Here is a 23,462-nt window from a genome sequence, read left to right as displayed (position 1 = left end):
GAATTATAAAGACTACCGTTTTCCACATCAACAGCGGAGACCAAGCGCAAATCCCTTTAAAAGACAGAACCTTTGGTTTAAAGGAGAGCTGCTGAAACCATCAGTGTTCAATCTGAATGGCGCAAACCTGTCCTAAGGCCCCAAGAGCTACAGCCAAGATGGATAAGTGAAAAGAACCACATGAACAGATTGTTTCAGTTCCAACCAAACCAGAGCACTGAGTGGGTAAGGTTGCTGGATGCCCTGTTATGGAAGAAAACACAAGTTGTGTAAATATAAAGTTGTAACGGTTTGGTTTTCATAATAAAAGTGTTATTTATTAAGTGAGCTGATACAGAATCTATTGATTTTGGTATCAGACCACACATGCCATGGACTGCAATACAAATGTCAAAAATTACAATAATTATAAAGTTCTAAGGGTGTTCTCAGGCAAATCTCAGTGCAAAAGCTTTCTGCCCTTTGTGCCATACTACATAAAAGCCTGACATCTAGTGGTAGGAAGGGGTACCACAACATAAGGTCTAGCTTCCACAGAGGCAGCGACCAAAAGACAGCTCCAAGTCCCACTGCGAATATCACATGGGGTAAAAACACTGTATTGTCCCCTCTACCAAGCTGGTTAGGACAGAAATGACAATCGACAATGCTAAACTTTGTAATTAATTCAAATATTGAATCAGATACTGTAAAATGCCAGCTTCAATGGTCCACACCCAAGCACAGTGTGAACTTACAAGCTATCGTAACCAGAAATGTATGGGCTGGGGGAGCGGGTGTTTAATGAACAATTAAAATCTCAGATAAGAGAGTTTAAAACCAGAGAGAAATAACAGCACCAACAAGCAAAAAAATAGTGATGGCAAATAAAGAGCTTTTCAGAGCTAGAGGTTTAAATGTATGGGATAAATAAGACTAATATCAAGAGAATATCTTTCGGATACTGATGTGCTAATTTGCATTTAATGCCAGGATGAAACTAAAAGAAAGTTTTTGGTCAGGGCCAGTGCTCAGTCTCCCTGGAGTGCTTTCCTTTGTCTCTCAACTGAACAAAAACAAACACAAAGTTATTAATAAAAACACTTTGAAACGGTAAACCATGAGCATAAACGGTGGTGTACGTATCAATACTATTGCCATGCACTGTGCCAGTCTTATTTCACTGTATACTTGTTCTTAATTTAAACAGCTCACAGAGGCCTATCCTTTAAGACTACGGTATGTAGACAACTGAAGGAAGGACATCAAGGCAATCTGCTATTGTACTTTTGCTTGGTGTCAGCGCTGAGTTTAAAAAGGGGTTCAGGGGGTAGTACTAGCCCTAGTGCTGGACACAGACACACCAGATGAATGACAACATGAGAAGCTAACTGCAGCCCGTAACCATGGATTCACTTTTTTCCAGCTAATCCAAGACTGTGGTTGACAAGGTGACAGAGGCCTTGCAGTTGGTGGGAACAGGTAGAGGTTTACACTGCTGCAGTACCTAGAATGCAGTCACCCCCCCCAACATGCAGGTGGCCAGCAGTCTTTAGGACTCAGCAACTAGTCCCCCGCCCCCTTTCCCCTTGTTTCTTAGGCTTCCCACCCACCCCCCTGTCTCAGGTCCTCCTCAAGCGGCGGGGCACAGACTTCTCAGGGGTGCAAGGGCTTCTGGTCTCGGCCTCGCTGCTCCGGAATGTGTTTGTAGCGGCATTTGTCCCCAAAGTGGCAGCCGGTGGTCCTCCAGAAGTAGCACTCGTCACCGTTGACGGGGCCTCGCCGTCTGGGCCTGGGACACACAGATGACATCACAGTTACCTCCCTCAGTTTCTACCCTGGTCCTTTCCACAGTCACCATTCCTGTCAATGCCATGGTCATCTCACTACCCCATCAATGTCACACTCACAAACCTGGGTCAATGTCACTGTCACCAACCCAGTCAATGCCACTGTCACCATCTTCAATTATAACTACTGTCAACGCCATGGTCAACACATGCATCATCATCCTCATTGGCTGACACAGTCAAATACATGGTGATGGTGTGTGTGTGTGTGTATGTGTGTATGGGTGTGTGTGAGTGTGTGTGTGTGAGTGGCAGGATGGGAGGGTGATGTGTAATTACCCAGCGGCAGCAGCCTGTTGTGGGGGGACAGAAGGGGTGGTCCTCAGTGGGGAGGGCGGGACTCTCTGTGAGTGACGGTCTGGGTAGCGAATTACCAGCCTGGTGTTTTCAATCTCCACCCCCTGGACATAAGAAACACACAGGGCACTCACCTGCACATGACATACAATTACCATAATACTCCTAATGTTTCATTCTTTGTTTTTGTCGTGACATGTTTGGGTTGCATTTTGTAGCAGCCTGATTAGATCTTATCTGAATGTTCGTTTTGAATTCCTGTTGCAATCGGGTTGGAAAAAAAAAAAAACACAATTGACACAAAACAGAAATGTGACTCGAGCACTGACCTGCAGCGTCTCCAGGGCACGGGCAGCCATTTTGGCGTTCCTGAAGTTGACGAAGGCACAGAAGCGCTCGTGCAGGACGCGGATGCTGTCAATCTCCCCGCACCTGCGGGAGGAACAGACAGGGGGCAGCAGGCGCAAAGCCGAGAGGATTTACTCACACTTCGGGTAACCACAATGCAGCAAGGGCACAGGTCAAAGACCCATTCAGGCACAACGTCTCATTGTATTACATTACATTACCTTAAATTACATTCATTTAGCAGACACTCGTATCCACAGTGACTTTCAGCTAAAGAGAACAGAACCCTAACCATCCAAGATGGCATCAGAAGATGGCCAATGATTCTGCTGTCCTGACCCCCCTGAGAAGTTCATTCCACCACTAGAGGACTAGTAAAGACAGGCATCATGGCTGAGGGGACAATCAGTTGCCCCAAAGTTACAGAGCATAGTGGGTAGTAAATATTTGTTTCACCAGAGGAAAAACACACGGACACAGAAACGCACACGACACCTACGCTTTGAAGCAGTCTCTCAGCATTTTCTCTGTGACATCCGTAGTGACATTCCCCACCCACAGAGACGGGCACGGGGCCCTGGAGGTGGGACAAAAACAACAACCGTCAGTGCAGAACAGACTAGCCTTTTAAGTGAACATGAGGTTGGCGTTCTTTACAAGCGCACAGCAAGAGATTACATTACACTATATTACATTTATTTAGCAGACACTCTTATCCAGAGCAGCTCCCGGCAAAAGAAAACAGAAGTGTATCCATCCAAGTTGAATGAGCAACAGTGACAGACCAGCCAAACAGCACCTTCCAGACCAGTGAGTGTGAACACAACACTATTCAAGCACTAGCACAAGTTAACCAGTGCTAACCTGAAACTAGACAGCCTAGAAGCTAACAGAAGCCAAGTACACATACCACCATACATACTACCATACCATGTGTCACTAGATCACAAGAGATGCCATACTAAACAGGACTGTCAGACTGCAAGACACAACTGAGAATTTTTTTCAGTGACAGAATTAACACTAACGTGATCCAGTCTTGTCGCATTTATTAAAAAAAATAAATAAATAAAAGTGTTCACTCACCCAGACTGGTCCGGTATAGCATCTCCCGCTAGAAGAGAATGAGGATAGTGTCATTATCAACAGAGAGTCTGACGTTTGTGACAAAGAGCTGTGTAAGCACTGACAGCAACAGATCATGACTCACAATGACCTTTCGCTGAACAACCAAATACTAACAAAACCACAACTTAGTCTAAAGATCCTGTATCATAGTTTTTAGAGCTCATTTTGTCTCTCAGCTCTTCTGCTGCCCTCTTCTGGTCATGTATGGCAGTGCAAGTCCCCACATTCATTCATGAAGCACTCCCTCCAGCTGTCGGTACCTCTGACGGCCTCTGGGGAGCTCAGCACAGCGTGTGCTGTGGTAAACCTCTCCAGTAGCTGCACGCTTTGCAGCTCATCAAACCTCAGCTCCTGCCCAACAGACAGACATCAGAAAACCATCAGATAATAGAGTGAAAAACATTGATTTCAAACCCAAAACTAGACCAAGGCAGTCCTGATGTAGTAGACAGGATATATTTTAAATATGATTTATTGTTACAAAATGTCCAAAACAGGGTAAACAGAAACAAGTCAGGATAGTCTACACATTCTGGCAGAAACACTTTATCTGGTAATGGCTATTAGGTGATCAACCAGGTGTATTATTGGACAATTAAAATAACATTGAGAAAGCACATTTTCTGGAACCATCACTTGCAAGAGATACTGGAGAGCAGATGTCTCAGCCTTGCATCATTTCCCAGTGTACATTATAATTAGCTGAGAAAGTGAGAAACAATGATGCAACAAAAGAAGCAAAACAAAGCTGATGATGAAACAATAGGAGTTTGTGTATTTTATCCAATGGGAAAAATCGGTTTATCAGTATCAACCAATCAGATATGGCACAGCCCAGTTACCATGAGCTGTTGGCATCTTGTTAGGTCCTGTTGCGCCTCCTGGCAGTCCTTATCCAACCGCAGCACCTGCTCCATGGCCCTCTCTGCCTCTGGGTACCTCTGAGTCACGAACACACAGGGGTCAAAGGTCAGCTACTGTCAATCACAGTAACACAGGCGTCAAGCACCAAGGTCAGACAGGGACATACTCAACAGCAGTCATTACACAGAACAGTTAGCTACAGACAAACACAAAAACACAGGGGTCAGAGAGAAAGGTGAGGTATAGCCATACATAACACAGGGGTCACACATACAGTACAAACCCACACACTGTATTAGGGTGAAACACAGTTAGTCTGATGGCCACTAGATGGCATCAGAAAATGCAGGCACTCATATGTTGACATACACACACTCCTGAGTCATTCTTATTAACACAGACATATGCAACACACAATGGGTAGTGATGGCAGAACAAGGCTTTACAAACCCAAAACTGGGTGGGGACTCCCTGTGTTATCAGTGACTCACTGATATCAGTCAGTGTCTTGTTGCAGAGAGGAAAGTCTCAAGGTCAATCAGTGATCAACAGCATACACTAGCTCTGCCCATCTTGGGTTTCACAGAGCCTCCCTCTCCCATTGGCTGAAAGACAGACTCCAGCTCCCACCTTCATTCCCATCAGCGCCCTCCCCTTGCGAAAGTAGCCCTTGGGCCAATCGGGAGCCAGCTGGATGGACCGCTCGGCGTCGGAGAGGGCAGAGTCGTACTGCTCCAGACGTTCGTGACAGTAGGAGCGATTCCCAAAGAACCTGCCACAGTGTCACAAATGAGTCGGTGAGAGACCAATGGCGTGCGCCGCAACTGGACTGGCTGGCAGCCATTGGCTCAGCCCTAATCATGCAATGTCCCCAAGCAAGTATGATGTCATGATCCCTCCATAGGCTATCACTGGAAAACTGAAAACTTGTACAAGTTTACTGATAGCGCTCTATATCGCCTAGCTAACATTAGGGAGGGGAGCAGGACTGTCAGTCAAGGCAAATGTATATGTGACTGGCAGAGAGTAAATTCCCAGGAGAGGGGGTTAAAGTTCAACCAGCGCCGGTGGCGGTGAAGCGGTACCTGTAATCGTTGGGGTTGTAGCGAATAGCTTTTGTAAACATGTTGATGGCCTGAGAATACTGCCCTTGCTCGACCAGTCTGATCCCTTTCTCTGGAGAGAGAAAAAATGTGAAAATACCAACATTAAGAAACAGGAAATCAATACACATAAAGACAATTATTAAAATGAGCCAGGAGGAGATCAACTGCTGATCCCTGCCTGAGGCAGACATCAGGGTTGGAACTTGTTGCTTTGCTGAGTCAGGCATTCAAGCAAATGTCTGCTTTGATTTCTGTTGTCACCTGCTTTTGAGCAACCCATTGTTCATACATACACTGGCATATTCACCTTAATAAATAACTCATTTTGTGATGGATAGTTACTCTCCCACTTCATGCATTGATTTTTCAGGTGCCCTGTTTGAACAGCATATGTACAATGAATAAGCACTAAAAACTCACAGGCCTCTATAATTTACAGTCACAAAGGTCTGGTCAAACAGAGAACTGTGGGGGTGATTCTGTAAGATGCTAGGAGAGCAGATTTCCTCATAAGATATTGTCTGTGGTGTGACTCTCCAAAACGACGGAGGGGGGGAGGGGGCGTTCGCTTTTGTATAGTTCTTTTTCCCAGAATCCAAGCCTGGGAAAAATTTGAAAGAACAGAGCGTTTCAAACCCGTGAGCTGCACCATATGTGCTATTGCTCAACCTGAGCTTGTTCAAATGAGGTAATTACTGTCCGAAGCAGTGGAGGGGAAAGTCTTGAGTGCTTTTCACTTTCGATGGCACTGTGGGAGAGGAGTTACTGGGGTCACATTTAGCACGCTTGTGTACGGACGCCTCCCCGCCGCCGCTAAGGTCAGCTTTCACCCCTGCGGCTTCTTCACGCGACCGTCCGATGCGAACGCCTGTTCAGGCCTGTTCTGTCAATGAACCTGTTGACCGAGCCGTCAGCGGGTCACTCCACGCGAGCTTAGCAGCATCGAGTTGAAGCGCCCTCGGCTTCGCCCGGGACTCACCTGTGAGGGAGGCGCTCCTCTTTGTCACGTCGTCCCCGTCGCTCACCTGAAACAACACCCACACAGACAGTGTCAACAAGAGAAGGATCTTTCCGGGCGACCCCGCAGGGCACCCAGACAGGCCTCCCCACCGAAGCCCCCCGGGGCTTTGTTCTTAATTAGCCATTCAGCACAAGGCCTCACCTGAGGCGCGTGCGAGTGCGGTGCAGACAAAAAGGCAGGTAGACAGGTAGAGTCTCCAGCGAGGCAGCTCGCTGCAATTTCACCGGCCGTCTGACAAACAACATTCCGGAATAGTCGTACTTCACAACTTACTTCACCCACCCTGGGGGGACTTCCCATTCTTTAACGAATGAGCCAGTGGTGGTAACCATGGTGTCAGGTTTCCCTGGACAAGGCGGGGCTGAAAGGCCTGCAGGGGGTGGAGCCGAGATGACAGCACGCAGCCGGTACACGCCCCTCAGGAAGCATGCTGAGCTGGAGGCTTACCGGGACGGCCACCTCCCTGGACCTGCCCTCGTTCTCCTTGTTCTCCTTGGACCCCGGGCCCGCTTTGGTCCTGCCCTTTGGTCGGATGTGACTGGCGGCATTGGCGACAAAGGCACTGCTGACGTCCCACTCCGGCTCCTAGTTTAGGGGGCGGGGTTGCAGAGTGGGGGAGGGGTGTGGCCAGTTCACTAAAACAGCTCCAAAGCACAACTCTCACACCTGAGTTTCACTCTGTTACTTTATCTAGCAACAACATTCCATGTACAAGGCCCTCACCACTGGCCTATTTGCGAATAGCAAAATTGAATATTCACATCGGTCATTGCCTCTGGTTCCCAACCCCCTATTAAATAAATATGCACATGAAATGTTGGGTTACAGCATAACTACTTAAATATGCATACCATTCCTTTACCTTTTGCATTAATACGCTGCTTATCATACTGAAAATGTAATCAGGGATGTCCATATTAGCATGCACCTGGCTAAGGTGTATATTACGGATAGGGAGCTCTTGTACTCGATATATAGGACACAGGCATGAGAGACCTCTTCACAGGAGCTGGGCGGGAGCTGCCGGTTGGTTTTGTTCCCTGAGACAGCGAGCGGGGGGGCGAGCCTGTCCTTGCAGCGAGGGATGACTTCTTCCTCTTCCTCCTCTTCCTCATCCTCTTCCTCGCTCTCCTCACACTCCAGCTCTGCACCGCCCTCCTCTTCCTCACCGCCCTGCAGAACCCGAGAAGCAACGCTCAGTGCCGCAGGACCTTCGAACCTGGGATAGAGGCTCTCTCTCTCTCTCTGTCTCTCTCTCTGAATGCTGCCTCTTTACCTCCTCCACTCCCTCATCCTTCCCCTCTTTCTCCATCTTCTTCCTCTCCCGCTGGCGCTGTAATGAAAATGTCAGAAGCCAAAGCAGATGAGACGTGCTGTACCTCCACACTTATGTTCTTTTGTGCTGAAAGTCGCTCTGGATAAGACATTAATGATTGTAATTTACCATTAATGAATGGTATGAATGAATCCATTAATGAACGTAATGCACTCTTCTTAGAGGTTTAGAATCCTTCAATATATTTTTTACCACAGAAAAATGGTCTGGGTTTTTAAACCAAGTATGACTGGGGGTTTCTCACAAGTCCAGAGAGGCAATGCTATGTTTCCACTGCACGACACTATAAATTGTCAGAGGCCGTTATGTCGGTCAACTTGCATATCTTACTTAACGTCTATTTACACAGCTGGAGTCTTACCCAGGTAATTCAGATTATGTAACTCACTTCAATAGCACTCTACTACAGCAGTGCACCACTTAGGATTTAAATCGGGCTACAAGCCCAGCAGACTGCCGTAGTGAATGAGGCTGCTATTGGCCACAGAGGTGTGGGGGCGGAGACTGTGTTCACCTTCCTCTTGGCTCGACGCCGCTCCGCCCTTCGCCTCGCCCTCTCCTCCTCACTGAGCCCCTCTTCCCCACTCAGGACATCCTGCCAAAGACAGAGACAACGCTACAAGCTTACCCCCCCCAGCATACAGACACAGAGTGCCCCACTGCTGCCCCACTCTCATTAACCTGCCCCTGGCAGGGGCAAATAAAAAAAAGAAACACTTCCCACACCTTTCCTGACCCTAACCATAATTACCCACAGTGACTGAGGACCACTTCAGTCAAAATGCACGAGATGCCACTACTAAAGGGTAAAACAGCCAAAACTCTACATCCCCCCATACCCCATACCTGTGAGAGCTCAGCCTCCTGGGTCTTCCGGGCAGAAACCCCACCCCCACACACCATCTCCCCCTGCTGCTCATCGGGGCCTTCTGGAAAAAGGAGACGTTCGTCACACACTGATGACGTCACAAAGCAAACAAGGGCAGCAGCCAACCATAAAATGCATCCCGATAGTGCTAAACTGTGTGACCTTTCCCTTATTCTGATGTCCTCGCATCCTCCCTGACCAGATATTGGGAATTGATCATCACTTTAAGGACAGCTCCAGTTCCATAGAAGACGTATGAAGGAAACGGGGCATTTCTTCAATTGTTTCCTCTGGCCCAGGATGTATTAATGCATCCTCATGTGAAAGAGTGCTTCAAGGATGATGTAAACTCCCGCACATGTGTCGCATTACATGCATTCATTACAGCTATTAAAGAAATGCAAAAAAATGTAACACATAAACAACCAGAGTACACTGTCAATTCACAACACAAAAGCATTACATTTTAACAATACTTGTGTGCATCTTATGGACTTTTCACTCTGAATAGTTCACAAAGAGGTGATGTAATAATCTAAATGCACTTTAAAGACTATACATTACATTACATTCATTTAGCAAATGCTCTTATCCAGAGTGACTTCCAGCACCACAGAACATAAGTACATCCAATCAAGCTAAATGAGCAATAATGTCAGACCGATACCATTCAATTGACTTTTTATGAAACATTTCAATTTTATGGATCGAACATTTTTCTGACATTCATCTGCCCGTATGAAATTGACAAACTTCAATTAAATAAGGACGTTCCATTTCCTGCACTGCATTAGGTACCTCCTTTTCTCCTTGCATCTCTTCCTAGTCTCCTCCATAGCCATCATCATGTAATGGAGGAAGAGACACAAGGACTCATCTCTAAAGTATTGGGATACACCCACAGACTTCCTGTGATGACATCAGATGGGGATGAAACACCACGGCTGTGTTTTTGTGAGTTTATTCACTAGAGACTACAGTCAACGCTGTTCAACAGTAAGAGATAAAAGAACTACAATGCCCAAACAACAGCTAGAAAACTACAAAAGGACTCCAATGCCAAAACAGAGTCTGATTGTTACTTAAGATATGTTATGTTATCAACATTAACACGCATCAGGCATGCTTTAGAAACACAAGCACAATTGTTTTTACTGTAATTTAAGTGTCTCCGCAATGTGATTGAGAAAGTCCTCTAAAATGCATCTCCTGTCTAATGATGAAGACCTTTTTCCACTCACACGCTAAAAACAAAGCCCAGGGAGCCTACATGCTCATTCGACTTGAACGGATACACTTCTGTTCTTTTGTGCTGAAAGTCGCTCTGGACATGGGCATCTGCTCAAAGAATGTAATATAATGCAATGTAATACAATGCAGTGAAGCAGCTGAGCTCATCTTAGAGGACGCAAAGAAGCCTGGAGAGGTACCAGCTACCAAGAGATGCTTCTCAGTAAAACTGAAACTGAACGCAGACCACACACACAATGTGCTCGAACACAGACCCATGAGACAGCAATGAGGCACACAGAACAGGAAGAGATGCCGACGGTGGTTTACAGTGTTTGCCCCAAATCATGAGGACGAGGAGCTCTTCTCTGAAGAATACAAAACCCATGGTAATGTCTGGTTGGACACCGTGAGTACTTACTTTATCTGCACTGCAAAGGCCATCTGCTCTGCAAGTGCTTATTACCTTATGTAGAACGCTTTCATTTGGAAATAGTTCTCAAGTGTGTGGACTAAATTCTCCAGTCCTCAAAAATGCACTGTGCCCTGCCCTGAAAACGGAGCAGAGCAAAGCACAGCCTGAATTCATTCAGAAACGTTTCCTACATCTTCACGGAAGACCAGCTGTGAACAGTACGGCCACAGACACAGAGAGCTCTCTTTTCCCAGGCCACTCCCACTATGGCACTGGTCCAGTTGTCAGCCTGAACCATCAGCTGGATGAATCTCACACAAACATACAAAAAAACGTACATTTGCTCTCTTCCTAGGATGTTGCCTGACGGGATATTCCACAGTTGGAGTCACGTACTCTTTTTCTGCTGTTCTGACTTTCCTTTAAATGCAAACCAAAAACAGTCACCAGCATGCCCCCGAGTCTTTCTGAAACCATCCTTCACATTACATCATTGGCATTTAGCAGACACTCTTATCCAGAGCAATTTACATATGTTACAATTTTTTACATGTTTTCTGTTTAAACAACTGGATGTTTCCTGAGGCAATTGTGGATTAAGTGCCTTGCCCAAGTGTACAGCCACAGTGCCCTGGTGGGCACTTTTCAGTTTCAGGTTCTGCTCCTTACTACTATGCTACACTGCCACCCCTGAATCTTTTGCTTTTAGTTACTGAACTTGCACAGTGATCACATAGGCCAAGCTGTCTGTCACATTGTGAGTCCTCTTAACAATGTAAACAGGGTGAACTGGACTTTCCATACAGAGGAAATTTCAGTCAGTGATGGGAGAGTTGAGTTTCATGAACCACACAATGACTAAGGCTGCCCTTTGCTCCCATTAGCAAATGACCTTGATTGGTTCAAATATGTGAGTTATTGACATCATGTTATAGGTCCACCCACCCTATAATCACTACAAATGGAAGAGTAAAGTGTGTCTGCATAGCAACCTGGTGGAAGCAAAACAGGAGCATCAGCAACACCAGAATGGTGCATTCTAGTTCCAACACAGTGAGTAGAGGGCAAGGACGCCTTGGGGCAAAACAGATTACTACCATTGCAATGTTGTCACCTTGAACTTAAGAGGGAAGAATGCAGGTCCCATGAGCCTTATTAACAGGAAGAATCCCTGAGGCAAAGGCAGAGGCAGCAGATGAAAGACAAGCAGCATGCCTGCTTTAAGCATGGTCTTCTCTCAGACATGGCTGCAAGCCTGCTTTAAGTGTGGTCTTATACAGTGTGCATGTTTGCCTCAAGCATGGTCTTAAACAGGCTACATGCTTGCTTTAAGCGTGGTCTCATCTCAGACAGGTTGCAAGCGTGCCTTAAACATGGACTTATTTCACACAGACTACTACTAGTTTGCTTTAAGTGTGGTCTTCTCTCAGACAGACAGCATCCTTGCTTTAAGCGTGGTCTCACCTCAGGCCTTATGCTTGCTTTAAGCGTGGTCTCACCTCAGGCCTTATGCTTGCTTTAAGCGTGGTCTCTCCTCAGGCTGTATGCTTGCTTTAAGCGTGGTCTCACCTCAGGCCTTATGCTTGCTTTAAGCGCGGTCTTATCTTAAACAGGCTGCATGTTTGCTTTTATCGTGGTCTTATCTTCCGCTCTCCTGGCTGGGTAATGTAATGCTACACCATTACTGTCAATCACAGCAGCCCGCTAGCCGTGTCCTAGAACAGCCAATTTAACATGCAGGAGTCAAAGCAGCTCCATCTTACACTGGTGCACCAGCCTGCTGGAGTTTTCCCATGTCTGTCTTCGATTGACCCACCACAGTTTATTGTAAATCTTATACAATGGTGTTGTCACCATAATTGATTAGCTTGATTAGCAAACAGATCCAAAGATTCGGAAGGGTTTTGAATGCCATCTTTGTGTTCACAAATGGCAACCGCCTATTTCTAAATGAGGCAACAATTAAATGTCACAGTGATTTGGCATAGAGGCTTTCTGCACCCTAGCAGTTGATCCCAGATCAGAATCAAAAATTGTCTCTAAATGGTTGAGGTTTGGACTGAGGTGGGCAAGCTGACCTCAGGTCTGCTGGCAAGGGCAGGAAGGACACAGAGCCTGTGATTTCAGTTCAGTGACAGTCAGATGGTTGGGTATAAACAATTCTATAAAGGAGTATAAAAGGCATTTTTTCAAGGGAAATCGAAACTGATACATCTGTTTCTGTGGACGAAGGCAAGCTTCCTGTTGTTTTCAGGCATATGTGACCAATGTGATTTCTGCTGACTCTCATAAATAATGTACATATTCATCAAATGTGTTTTTAAGGATGACACTGCAGGTGTTGTAGGTGCACTACATTGTCTAGCTTATTGATGGGGTATTGTTTAGCCTATTTTTGTGATATTAGGTATGTTGTTTTTCTGCTTTTGCCAGGATGTACCCAACAGATGTATCCTGTTGCAATTATTCTACTCCCAGTATTTTTAATTATAGGATTATATATATTCGACCTTGTCTACACTTGAGGTAGAGAACTGCAGAGCTCTGTACTTCTGTCCATGATATCGTGCAACAAAGCTTGATCCTGCCCGCAGTGTCTGATTTTCCAAGAATTATTCAATAGTTACCATAGTTCTGTGACACCAGGGCAATGGGCTTGCAACCTATTTAGCTGACATGCCAATATTCTGTACTCCCCATATTCAGTTCAGTTCAGTGTTTGTACGGGTAACTGGGTATAATATAACCAATGCCCTTGCCTAATCTGAATATTGCCTGCCAGCTACTGTCAGTAGACTTTACATTACATTACACTGTATTCATTTAGCATTCATTATCCAGACCAACCTCCAGCATAGTAGAACATAAGTGTATCCATTCAGGTTAAATGAGCAACAGTGTCAGACCAGGCTAACAACACTCCCAGACCAGTGAGTGTGAGCATAACCCTATTCAAGCCCTACCCTAAGTTAACTTGTGCAACATGACTAGATCACAGAATCCAAAACACATCACAATAAGACACATAAAACAAACAGCAAGTACTAGAGGTGAGCACGTGTTAGGAGGTGGGATTGAGATGCAGGCTGAAGAGGTGGGTCTTCAGTCTGTGTCAGAAGATGGCCAGTGATTCCACTGTCCTGACCCCCATGGGAAGTTCATTCCACCACTGGGGGACCAGTACAGACAGGGATCATGTCTAAGAGGAGTAACCTTGTCGGGACAGGACAAACAGGACAGGACAAACCTGGTTGCAGACTTAGAATGTCTACCCTGATGGCTCACACATGGGGGTTCTCATGCCCCCATAGCATCACCCCAAAAGACCTTCCAAATCAGCCCAAAGCCTCTCTGCATGGCATTTCACATTACAAGAAGGAACGTTATTATTATCAATATTATTAGTGGTAGTATTAGTAGGATGCAATGAACAGCCTGGTGATGGACTGCTATATTGACCAAGGGCACAAAAAAAAAATTTACTAACTCTATGAACCATCCCGGACTTGGACATAGGGGCAGTGGTGTGGAGTAGCAGTCACAAACAGGGATGACAATGTAAGGATTGCTGGTTCAAATCCCAATTAGGCCCTGCTATTGCACCCTTGTTGAACAAAGTCACAAAGCCACGCATACAAAAGAACACAGTTGTGCACATATGGAAGGAATACAGGAGACAGAATGAGGTCACCATTCTCTGTGTCTCTGTCAGCACCGCTGCACCTAATAAATGTCTGGCACAGAGTTTAAGTCAAGTCAGTGCAGTCAAAAATATTGTTTCTCTTGTTGTTATTAACAATCATAACAGCATAGAAGACAAATACAACACTGTGTGAAGTCTATTCGCCAAAGTGAAATATGTGGACGGTTATGCTAAAAATGCACAGTTTCAAGTCTCTGTCTTCCTGGCTATGATCGTTATCCAAGTAGTACAATACAAAACTGAACCCCACCCCACTGTCTGAGTATAGTCATGAGTTTTGGGGCATCTTCACTTATAAGCTAACCTTAAGTCTACTTTTACTGGTAATTCAGCTTGTCTTGCATTCTGCAGCCTTCAATCATTTGCATTACTTGAGACAGATTTAAAAGTGACAAGATTCAGCAGTGTCAGTCCATTTACATAAAGGGATAGCAGCTAGAACAGAGTGTCCAATGTCCTACCAGCACGACGCTCTGATCAACACTGCTGTTAACCTTGTGAAACCCCGATCATGATAAAACAGGCCCAAGGCAGCGCAGACGCTGCCATGTGATCAGACCGCAAAACAGACACTGCCCTACTTGGTTGGAAGGTTGGCAACTTTCATACACCGACAAAAATAAAAAGATATACAGACAGTGGATTACACCAGCATTTTTTATGCATTGCAGAATGCCGTGGTAAATGCGGTGGCAGTGTAGCATAGTGGTAAGGAGCAGGGCTTGTAACTGAATGGTTGCTGGTTCACATCCCGACCGGGGCACTGCTGCTGTACCCTTGAGTAAGGTGCTTAACCCAGAATTGCTTCAGTAAATATCCAGCTGTATTAATAGGTAAAATTACAACCCATGTAATTTGCTCTGGATTAGAGCATCTGCCAAAATGCCAATAATGTAATACTGTACAGTGAAGGACAGTGACTCACCTCTTTCATCATTCAAGAACCGCACCAATCTGGCTGAAGCCAGTCTGTGCCAAAAACGCTCACCAGCACACCAGCGAGGGTGTGGAAGGGAGGGATTTATTCAGCAAGTTGAAACAGGGGCGCAACGAACTCGGCCAGATTGAGGAAGCACATCGACGTTGCCATGACACCAGTGATCCTCCTGCGCTTTGTGAGTAGTGCCACCGGATCTTCAACGGCCGCAGAGAGTCAGGGCCTCGGCACGACGTCCAATCAGAAGAAAGGAAAGGGTTCCTCGGACGGAACCAGAGGGCTGGACTCAGTCGTAAGGAATGCAGCCTCTTACCGTTAAAGTCTTACTGCTCTTTATCCCGACTCACTCCCTCACCCCCGTGCCTTAAAGGCATGCAGCTCTTGCTGACCTCTCTCTCTAGCCCTTGCCACCTGTACCTCAGACCCCCTCCACCTGCTGGTCACTCCCCTTTTTTCTTAGTGCTGCACAGCGCAGCCAATCACAGCATCCACAGTCTGTTATAGTCTTAGTCCAGCAATTTATGGTTATAGTTGTATTCTGTCCTTTATCTTAGTTTATTTTCATCCAGTTATAACCATATCCTGTCCTTGTTCTTTGTCTAGTCACGTGAGGTTATAACCATATCCTGTCCTTGTCTTGTCATGTAGAGTTATAACCCTGCTGTGTCATTCTTACCACCCATTATTTGAAAATGTACAGGAGACCCATGCCATGTGCAGGCATATATTCTGCAAATCCCCACAAATGCTGCATTGTACCATTAATATTAACAATATGCAGAAGAACATTTACGCACGGGGGAATATGGCCCCAACACAAGACATCCACAGTTTAAAAATCATGTAATAATGCAGGGAATCAGTTATTAACATGTATATTTCTGCAATAGTGCTATATCTCCAATCTTAATAATGTTACGTAATCTGTAACGCATGTAAGAGCGTGCGTGTGTGGGAGTGGCACTCTGCAGCCCTGGCACAGACAGCGAGGTCAGGAACAGAGAGTGCTGCTCGGCACAAATATCTGAAACCCCAACTGGCAAATCCACATCGGACATGAGTGTCCTGTGCAGCTATATTCACTCAACACAGAAAATGAGGTTTGCGAGTATCCAGTGAATGCCCATGAATTTTACATTAACTGAATTTCCCCTAGAACTTCCTGAATTCATCTAAGAAGGTGCATATTTCAGACTTCAATGTTCTCTACTTCTAGGTGACCATTTATTCATTCATTCAGCACTCCACTGCCCTCAAGATTTAGATTTTCACCTCTCAGCATGAGAAGATGCCACAGTCAAGACTCAGGCTTAATTCTAAACTGTCCCTGATGGCGCTGGTGAAACCCTAAACACAAAACACCTCAGGGAAGGAAATTGCTCCACAAGTTTGTTCCATGAGGGTTTGCTGAAAACATCTGCACAATGTACATGACCCCTGAAGCCCAACAACATGGCTGCCCTGTTTCACCTGCCACAAGTGAAGAGCAGCAATGCGATTCCATACAGAAGATGTCTGAGCCTTATCGACAAAACCCTTTTACTAAAGGGCACATTATCACAGCTGATCGAAACAATGGAATTGAATCAAACAAGAGGAACTGGTAACGTTTCCCTGCTATTCAGTTATTGCATGTTTCCAAGAAGAGCAAGCAACATATTCAGAATTGTTCACGAGCCAAACAAGATATTCCTTTCTGTCTGAACCTGTCTGAACATGATGTGCTACAGTATTGTGTTACAGCTGCTTGGTATGCCATGGAAGACCAGTTTTATTTATCCAAGAACAGTTTTAGCACTGACAGCAACCACAGTGTGTTAAGTGCATGAATAACACTGGAGTCTTCCAAACCATCCTGGATACTGATAGAAAGGGAGGTGGAATTCAACCCTGACAGATACAAATGGCGGGAATGTGAGAGCTTGCTCTGTATGTAGTTATATCATAACTGAAGATACAGCCAGGGGCCATGTTTTAAGCCTCGGTGACACGTTGGAGTTTCCACCTGGACGGGACAAGAGTCCACAACAGGGCTGTCACCCCGATCCAGCCTCAGGCAGAGAGAGGCAGCGGACGAGGATTTGTAACCACAACCATCCAGTGTCAGGGCGGACACTCATGACCACACAGCCACTACTATGTTGGCCATTGGGAAATTTACGCAAACAATTCCACCAGGCAAAAAATCATTCCAACAGCAAGAATGTCTGCAAAGCACCCAGATATCCAGGCACATGAAAAAGATGCTGAGGGAGTCATAATTTCCCAGAAGGCACCTTGTTATCACCTCAGCCGCAGCTGCTGAATGTGATGAAGTCACTTCTGGGGAAAAGGAGGAAGTGAAAGAGGAGTCGGAAACTACACAGGCGGGAGGCGGAATCTGCATTTCCTGCATTTACCCTGCTGTGATGCAAAATGCCCTAAAACAGAGCGGTCTGTGGCAGGAATCTGCCCTAAAACACAGCGGTCTGTGGCAGGAATCTGCCCTAGAACACAGCGGTCTGTGACAAGAATCTACCCTAAAACAGAGCAGTTTGTGGCAGCAGTTTGCTCTAAAACAGCACAGTCTGTGCCAGCAGTCTGCCTTAAAACAGAGCAGTCTTTGGCAGGAATCTGCCCTAAAACACACAGTCTGTGGCAGCCCTACTGACCTGTGTACAATCTGCCCTAAAACGGAGCAGCCTGTGTCTACAGCCTGCACTGCGGCCAAGCAGTGATATCTCATCGCCTTACATGCATTTCGCAGACACTCTTATCCAGAGTGACTTCCAGCACAATAGAACATAAGTGTATTCACCAGTGAGTGTGAACATAACAGCATTCAAGCCACTGCAAAACCAGCACTGCAGCAGAATGCAAGATCAAGCAAGCAGGTGTTCTGCCTTCACAGAGCAGCTGCTCCCAACATAAACGGACCTTGTCATTACACTCATGTTCACACGCAACACAAACAGAGTACACACAGATGCACACACACACGCACGCGCGCACACACATACAGCTGAAGATTGTTACACAGCTCAGGAGTCTCTCTGAGCCACTGTTTGCTGGGGATCAGCCCCGGTGACGACCTCAATGAAAATGCAATCAAGCAAAATGGCCCCATGAATCCCGCAGGCAGACAGCTGGATGAAAGAGAAGCTTCAGGCTGACTCAGAGAGAGAGAGAGGGGGGTGAAAGCTGGAGGCCAGCAAACAGGCCAGCCGAGGAGCAGCTGGGCTCAGAGCTGAGGGCCAGCCATGTTATCAGCTCTCCTGATAGTGCCCTCGTCCTTGGGCTTATCCTCTGAGAGTGGCCACCAGGCGCTTGCTTAGCCCTGCCCTGACAACACATGGAAAAGTACACAGCACAGAGCTGAGTCACTGATGTCCTGGCCTGCTGTCACACTACTGAACACTAGTGAGTGTCCCCAGCCTGTATACAAACTAGTGAACACGTGCAAGTGAATGCTTCCATCCCACCAACAAACTACTCAACACACACTACTGAATGCTCCCGGCCCACATTCAAACTACCGTATACGCATTAGTGCTTCCAATGCACCACCAAACAACTGAACACATACCAGATAATGCTCCTGGGCCCCCATCAAACTACTGAACACACACTTGCGAATGCTCCTGGCTTGCATTGAAATACTGAACTCTGCTAAGGACTGTATGGCTTTCTCCTAAGCAATCACCGTGAGGTAACTCTTCAAACCGAACACAACGCATTTTTTTGTGTTCATTTCAGTAAAAGCTTTATGCCTGTTTGCGTTTTCTTCTGTTTATCTCTTACATGTCACAGCTACTTCAAAAATTATTGAATATTATAAAAAGAATATTGCAAGGGAAACCAGCAAGGCTGTAATTTTTGCTATGTTTGAAGGACGCTACACTGAGAGTGCAGAAAATCAGCAGAGATATCCTTTCCAATCTGTATTTTTAGCACAACTCCCCACAATGTTGTGCAACATCTAACCAACTGCGAAGTCCAGGAAGTGCATTTTATATAGCACCTAACATTGCACCACTGCACACCGTCTGCCTAGCGAGAAACAGGAGTGAAGTATTCTTTCTGTGATAAAGTACCTACATTGAACTGAAAAGACCGCGTTTAAAATTACGAAAGATCCCGAGGACTAAAACACCAGCCGCGAGGACCTAACCTTCAATATCTTTAGCGGATTATTAAATCAAAAATGTCATAATATTTGCACAGAGAGAGGAGATAAAAAACTAATTGAATAAATCAATGCAGATGGTTAAAATAATTTAATCCAGACGTCTGTAATTTATCAGAGAACCACCAAATTTGTATTCGCCAACGGTTTTTAGTATCAATGGCTAAATCATAGTCGCATTCAAATGAGCTACTGATGGGTTCGCCCCATTATGAAAAAGGCAACTGAGTGCACGCAAAACACACTTTGTTTATTGTAAGCGTGTTTGAGACAAAAACAGCGGATAACCTGGATGGTTCCCTATGGATTTCCAAACACACACGCGCGCGCGCGCAGCAAGTTATAAAAAGTTGGATGAGATCGGTCACAAAGCTAGGTTAGAGGTAGCTAGTTAAATGTGCTTATCTTGTCTACTAAGTGACAGAATGTCATGCAATGTACTGAGTTCCTCTCGATCCTGAAGGACCACTTCCGACAGAATACTGAAACAGAAAATAAAGGCAAAGTTTCATGATTTGTGATAGATACACCAGTCCGATTCTGTAAATGTTTACTCTTACTGTTTTTTTTAGCCGTTTCATATTCTTACCGGTATTGTTTGAGATTGCTTTCTTTTCTTGATCACAAGCAGTCACACTGGGACACTCACTGCGTAATTATGATGCGCCCGTGTTGTACATTGGAATTTTGTCTTATTGTTATGAATGTGCTGAAGAAGGCTACATTAAACAGTGTTTCTGAAATCCATTCAATGAATCCCCAAGTACACCACAGCAAATATTAACTCGCCCTGTGTAAACACCAAACTCCGTAGACTTACATTCGCGGCTTTGCTAACTCAATATTGGCTACCTTTCTCTCATGTGCCGCGCATTTTTTTTTCTTTTGGGATTCACAAATGATACTCGTTAAATGCATTATAGCTAATAATACTCAATCAAATGCACTCTGTATGTATGGCTGCCTTTTAATCTACAACGAAAGTCTACAGTTTCCTCGCGGTAGAACACGGCCGTAAGAACAGCCGTGACAAGCAACAAAGAATTTTGACAGTTTAGAAAAGTTTGGTGGGGAGAGATCAGGACTCACCGCTTCCGATTCCCAAGAATCTGCATATATCTTTGGTGAACCTCATCAGTGCGACCATCCAGCATTATTGATTGAAATGCAACTACATTAAAATATGTACATTAACACAGATAACACACTCCCCGGCCGCTCGCGTCAGATACGCGAAAAGAATCTCAGTTGTTTCTCCGCTTCCTGAGACAGTACAAAAAACTGTCGGCACGTCGGCCTTAACGCCACCCCCATCGCTGTCTTAAAGGGGCCCTACCCCGGCGTGCTCAAACCACGCCATGTTAATGAGTGACAAGATATCCCGATTTATACTGTCATCAAAACTCCCACACTCCCTGGCGACTTTAAGAGACGGAAGGCACGCTCTCTTCTCGTGAACGCGCATGGGAGCTCCGGATGCACGAAATTCCGCAAGAGTAAGCATGGTACGAAACGGACAAAATTTTGGTCTTGTCATGAGACACTTGGGTGTCAGGTCAAAAGCGACAACACAGACATGCTCGACATAGACCAATGCCAGGCAATGTGAATATGATGTACCTGCCACTGGGTTGATTCTAGGCCAATGTTTTCCATGAAAGCAGAAATATTTGAGAAGAACTATTTGTCAGAAATACTGTAAGCTTGTCCAAGGAGGAGACCTGAAGGCACATCCTTCTGTAAACTTCTCGTGATGTGTGATGCTGTGGAAATGTTTAAAAGATGACAAACAGGCCACAGCTGTGTGGCTTTCAGTAAAGCTGAATCACCTCTGCTGGCTACGCTAAACTAGAAATCAGACAACAGCAATGCGAGGTTGGAAGGAATTCTTTAGTCTGTTATGATTCTGAATTTAATGTTGAATCAAAAAATATATATGCTTCCTTGTAAACAGAACTTTGCGCAGATCTCGATAGTGACGTGAGTGTTTTCCGGTAGGGCTGTGAATCATTCCAGTATTGTAAGCTTTGGGTAAGATTCTATAACAATGAATAATGGGATTACTTGGTTTATTTTGTTTTGTTTTTTACCCCAAGCCTCTATTGCTGCAGCACATACATACCTTATCACATGAAATGGGCATTAGTGTGGCGTAGTGGTAAGAAGCAGTGCTTGTAACCAAAAGTTTGCTGGTTTGATTCCCTGCTGGGGCACTGTTGCTGTACCCATGGGCAAGGTACTTAACCTGCAACTGCCTTAGTAAATATCCGGCTGTATAAATGGATACTATTGTAACCAAAGTCACCCTGATAAGACTGTCTGCTAAATGACAAAAATGTAATGTAATGAAAACTCAGTTATGTGCAACAGGATGGTGTGCTCATTAATATGCTGTGCTTGCAAACTAAAATTTCCCAATGGGATTCTGTTGTTGCATCCTGAAGGGGCTGACTGATGCATAACTCCATAAGACAATTAAAATAAGCAAAAGTTCAGCTTTTAATTGTATCATGTATATATAAATGATCTATTATATTGAGTTGATAAATTACACATTCACACAGTCATATATGACATTAAACATAATGTGATGGTTCTTACTGATATACTTAAGAGAGTGCAAAAATACGCACACACACACACACACACACACACACATGCACGCACACAGATGTACCTGAAAGAGAGACCAAATCACCTGGCAAAATGTCACAGGATGGAATGGCCAGTGAGGCATTCCAAATGTTGCATCATGCATTTACGTTTACATTTAATCACTTATCAGACACTCATTCAGTGCAACAAAAAGTGGAGTACATTTAGCTTCACTGTGGAGAAGCTGGCTGCAAATATTCAAAAAACAACTATGATGTTAACCAATTTTTTTTACAACCCAACAAACAAAAGCAACTAGCCTCAGCACACAGTTAACTACAGAAGAAAAAAGTGAACTCTCCAGCCACACACCTCTATTAACTATGCCCTTATTTAGACTGCTGTGGCTTGTTAACGAATGGCTGGGTGTCTACAATGAAATTACACATAATGGCAATTACAGTTAAAAATTAAACAATTAACCTGTTTAGGATGAAGTTGATGGTATGCAATTTGTCTATTGCAAATGTGGTACATTGGAAAAGAGGATCCTTAACATTCAAACAACAAGAAAATATGATGAGCACCATATTAACAAACATTTCACCCATTCTGGGGACAGGTGGATGCTCCTCCTTCACAGGTACACTTGCATTGTTGAATTCCAGCAGACGCCTTTATCCGGGGGCACTCCAGAAGTCAGGCACAAAAAGGCATCCAACAAATCACCACAAAAAGTTACACAAACAAGGACACCTTCATCCGCACGTGATCAAGTGCCAGTGTCAAACGCAAAAGGCTGAGAACAATAATGGATACCCATTCCAGCAATTGCAACACAGTATACCTGACAGGAGCATACCATTCCAGCACAATACCAACACATACCCAGGGCCTCTCCTGGGTGGTGGTAATAATAATAATAATAAAAGTAGAAGAAGAATACACTTTGCAAAGGTCTTAGGTGCATGATAAAATGACAATAAAGGAAATCTGAATCTGAATTATGAGCATTAGAGGAGACGCATAAAATACTGTTCAGTTTTACAAACCATTCCCCATTAAATGACAGGCAGAAAACACTATGACAGACAAAGCAGGTATTAGAGCCTTGCAGTAAAGCATTGTAGTCTGTGAGGAACAAAAAAACAAGGAATGAGGAAGCATTTATGGAGACAGTTCTAAAAGCAAACCTCCTGGCAACCCTTGATACTTTAACACACTATGTCCTAAGGCTCCATGGTAACTCATAAATCGCTAAACAGACCAACCCGGCGTTTTGAATGACTCTTCATTTAAGACATACAAAGTTACAATAGATGTGTGCTTTGATTGTCGCAGAAAATAAGGCTGCATAGTTTTGCACGCTTTCCTGGTGCCTTTGGTCATGCCAAAACTAGCCAGTCAAAACTGCCATACATATCAGATGTCATTTATTCAGTCTTTTATTTGTTTGTTTCTGAATAAAGCTTTCTGCGTTTCCATGTCTGGTTAAAACAGGAATCCGCTTTGAAAGGCAGTCCTAACGCTCACTGAGTGGCATCCTCAGTAACGACGTTTTACCACTAGAGGAGGCTGCAGGCCAAGAGTAGTGATTGTTTAGTAGTTATTGAAAGTAAT

General features: G+C 44.9%; 1 protein-coding gene across 1 annotated transcript; it reads right to left on the bottom strand.

The window, feature by feature from the left end:
* Window positions 1–1,439: 1,439 nt before the first annotated feature.
* On the bottom strand, window positions 1,440–20,503 carry LOC118789343 (hsp70-Hsp90 organizing protein 2-like). The gene is given in 16 exon segments (XM_036545726.1): window positions 1,440–1,771; window positions 2,109–2,230; window positions 2,456–2,558; window positions 2,974–3,051; window positions 3,561–3,588; window positions 3,863–3,953; window positions 4,445–4,543; window positions 5,097–5,238; window positions 5,552–5,642; window positions 6,552–6,597; window positions 7,041–7,178; window positions 7,590–7,825; window positions 7,827–7,926; window positions 8,444–8,524; window positions 8,776–8,858; window positions 20,337–20,503. Coding segments are annotated over 16 exon segments (1,620 nt in total). The 5' UTR covers window positions 20,383–20,503; the 3' UTR covers window positions 1,440–1,635.
* Window positions 20,504–23,462: the final 2,959 nt, after the last annotated feature.

The sequence above is a fragment of the Megalops cyprinoides genome, chromosome 1 (genome assembly GCF_013368585.1).
Source record: "Megalops cyprinoides isolate fMegCyp1 chromosome 1, fMegCyp1.pri, whole genome shotgun sequence".
Classification (NCBI taxonomy): Eukaryota; Metazoa; Chordata; class Actinopteri; order Elopiformes; family Megalopidae; genus Megalops; species Megalops cyprinoides.
Note: the sequence above shows the minus strand (reverse complement) of the source record. Positions and strands in the feature narration are given on the sequence as shown.